Source organism: Priapulus caudatus, unplaced genomic scaffold (assembly GCF_000485595.1).
Source record: "Priapulus caudatus unplaced genomic scaffold, Priapulus_caudatus-5.0.1 Scaffold1176, whole genome shotgun sequence".
Lineage (NCBI taxonomy): Eukaryota > Metazoa > Priapulida > Priapulimorpha > Priapulimorphida > Priapulidae > Priapulus > Priapulus caudatus.
Window position 1 is genome coordinate 47618 of NW_014578237.1, and position 2537 is coordinate 50154.

The following is a 2537-nucleotide window of genomic DNA, read 5'->3' on the forward strand; positions in this document are numbered from 1 at the left end:
GCTCCCGCCCGCCCACGCCCCGCCCCCGCCGTCCAGCCGTCCGCGCAGCCTGAGGAGGCTTAGTCTGATTGTGCTGCTGAATACGATTGTAAGGATGATAATACAGGGTCAAACCACGTTTGTTGATAATATGGTACAGTAATAATATAGTTACACTACACAGGCATGTACACCATACATCACTACGATACCATCCTGATACCCACACAACATTTTACACGACATGGACACTTAGACACCATGCCTATCATCACACCACATCATACTTACACAACATTAACACGACATGCTACATTCAGCACCACATCACTTACTGACACAGACATTATCATGACATCGACATTACACACCTTGCCTACATCACACCAATCATACTACACAACATTACGACGAACATCGACATTACCACTCGCTACATCACCCACATCATACTACACAACTTTACACGAGATGACATTACATAGAACCATGCCTACATCACACCACATTCATAGCTACACAACATTTACACACCATTGGCTACATCACACCACATCTATACTACACAACATTTACACGACATGTACATTTACACCACCATGCTACTATCACACCATCATCATACTACGACAACATTACATGACATGACATTATCACACCGATGGCCTACATGCCCACCACAGTGCATACTAGCACAAAAACATTACACACCATGCTTACATCACAACCACATTCATAGACTACACAACATTACACGACATGACATTACACCCACCATTGCTACATCACACCACATCAGTACTACACAACAAAATTACACGACCATTGACATTACAGCAACCATGCTACCATCACACCACATCATACTACCACAATCATTACACGACATGAGATTACACACCTATAAGCTACATCACACGCACATCATACTACACAACATTAACATGAGCATGTGGACATTATCACAACCAAAATGGGCGGGTGGAGGACATGCTGTGGTTCCACCGCGCGCTCACCATGTCACAGATGCTGCGGCACCTCGCATACGACGATACGCAGGGGGAGGGCATGACCGCAGATGCGGTGACAGACGCCGCGCAGATGATCGCCACGGTAACGGCTCCCTGCCGGCTCCTCATCGTCACGGGTAAGCCGTGTGCGGCGACGCGACGCGTCTTTAATTGTCGGTTCATCTATCTGTGTCGGCGCGACGGCCCTGTGGATATTGTTGCTAAATCAGTCAAGCTTGACTGATCTATGACCTTTCAGTGATGCATGCCGATTTATCGACTTTTATCTAACTTAGTTACTAAGCAGCGTTTTTAGAATGCCCCCATGGCAGCATGAAGTGTAAGCAGTAAGACTTGGTTCTTAACCTTTTTTGAGCCATGAACCCTTTTGAGAATCTGATGAAAGCTACGTACCCATCCCCAGAAATGCATGTAAGCACATAAACACAACATTTTGCATACAATGGGGTTCACGGACCCCCTGAAGCCCATCCACGACCCCAAAGGGGTCCATGGACCACAGGTTAAGAACCCCTGGACCCTTAACCAAGTTGTTCAGTTGCCCTATAGATACATATCAGGATATAGTATGCCTGTCCCTGTGCAAAAATCGTTACGTTAATTTAAAATTTAAAATGAATTTAAACCTCGTAACAACCCTGCGTGCAGGAATCCCGATCGCGCTGGAGCAGGAGTTTGTGAAGCAGGCGATACGCAAGGCGAGCAGTGCCGCCGGCGGTCTGTTCCGCGACGAGGTCTGGGTGCTGAGCACGGACGATCCCGGGCTGCCACGACGTGACGCCATCAACGAGGCAGCGCGTCGTGCTGGAAGTCCGGGTGAGGGGTTTCGTTAGCGAGGTCGTCGGTGTCGTTTAGTGTTGTTGTTAATAAGTTATGCTTATCCTTTAATAAAATATTTAAATAAATAATAAAGATTAAAATAAGTGGATAAGTAATTAAATGATAATGATGATGATGATGATGATTATGATAATGATAATAATAATAATAATAATAATTAGTGTATAAGTAGTATCAACCTGCTCCTTTCATTGTGAAAATGGTGAAGTTTTGCCTGCAGGGGGTGCTCACAAACGCGGAATCAAAGGCTGCGCCGTGCTGGAAGTTCGCTCCAAGTGCAAGGTGGAGTCCTGCAAGAGGGCGCTACTGGGCAGCCGCGAGTTTCTGGCGGGCATCTCGGACGACATGCTCGACGTCGCAGAGATGGAGGTGCTCACCGTTGCCACGGTTACCGCTAACCTGCTGACAGAGCCCCCTGCTGGCGTGGTGCTGGAGGAGTATCTCTACTATAAGCTGATGCTCGGTGAGGGCTGCTGCTGCCACGTCATGCGACCTCGCACGCTCGACGAATGCGAAGATGATGACGGGTCGATAACTGCTCTTTTTTTTTCTTCAACTCGTTCTCTTTATATTTTATTATATTATGTTATAACATACAGCAGGGTTAGGTGTCGTTGTAGAGCTGCAGAAGAAATAATATTGTCAACAAAACAGCGTCTAAATTGATTTAAAAGCACTATATTTAAC

General features: G+C 46.4%; 1 protein-coding gene across 1 annotated transcript in view; it reads left to right on the forward strand.

Moving 5' to 3' along the window:
- Nucleotides 1-2537, forward strand: part of LOC106815692 (probable E3 ubiquitin-protein ligase HECTD4) — a 53152-nt gene that overhangs the window by 40321 nt on the left and 10294 nt on the right. Inside the window, 3 exon segments of the mRNA XM_014820195.1 lie at nt 967-1126; nt 1659-1826; nt 2071-2313. Of these exon segments, the coding sequence (XP_014675681.1) occupies nt 967-1126; nt 1659-1826; nt 2071-2313 (571 nt within the window).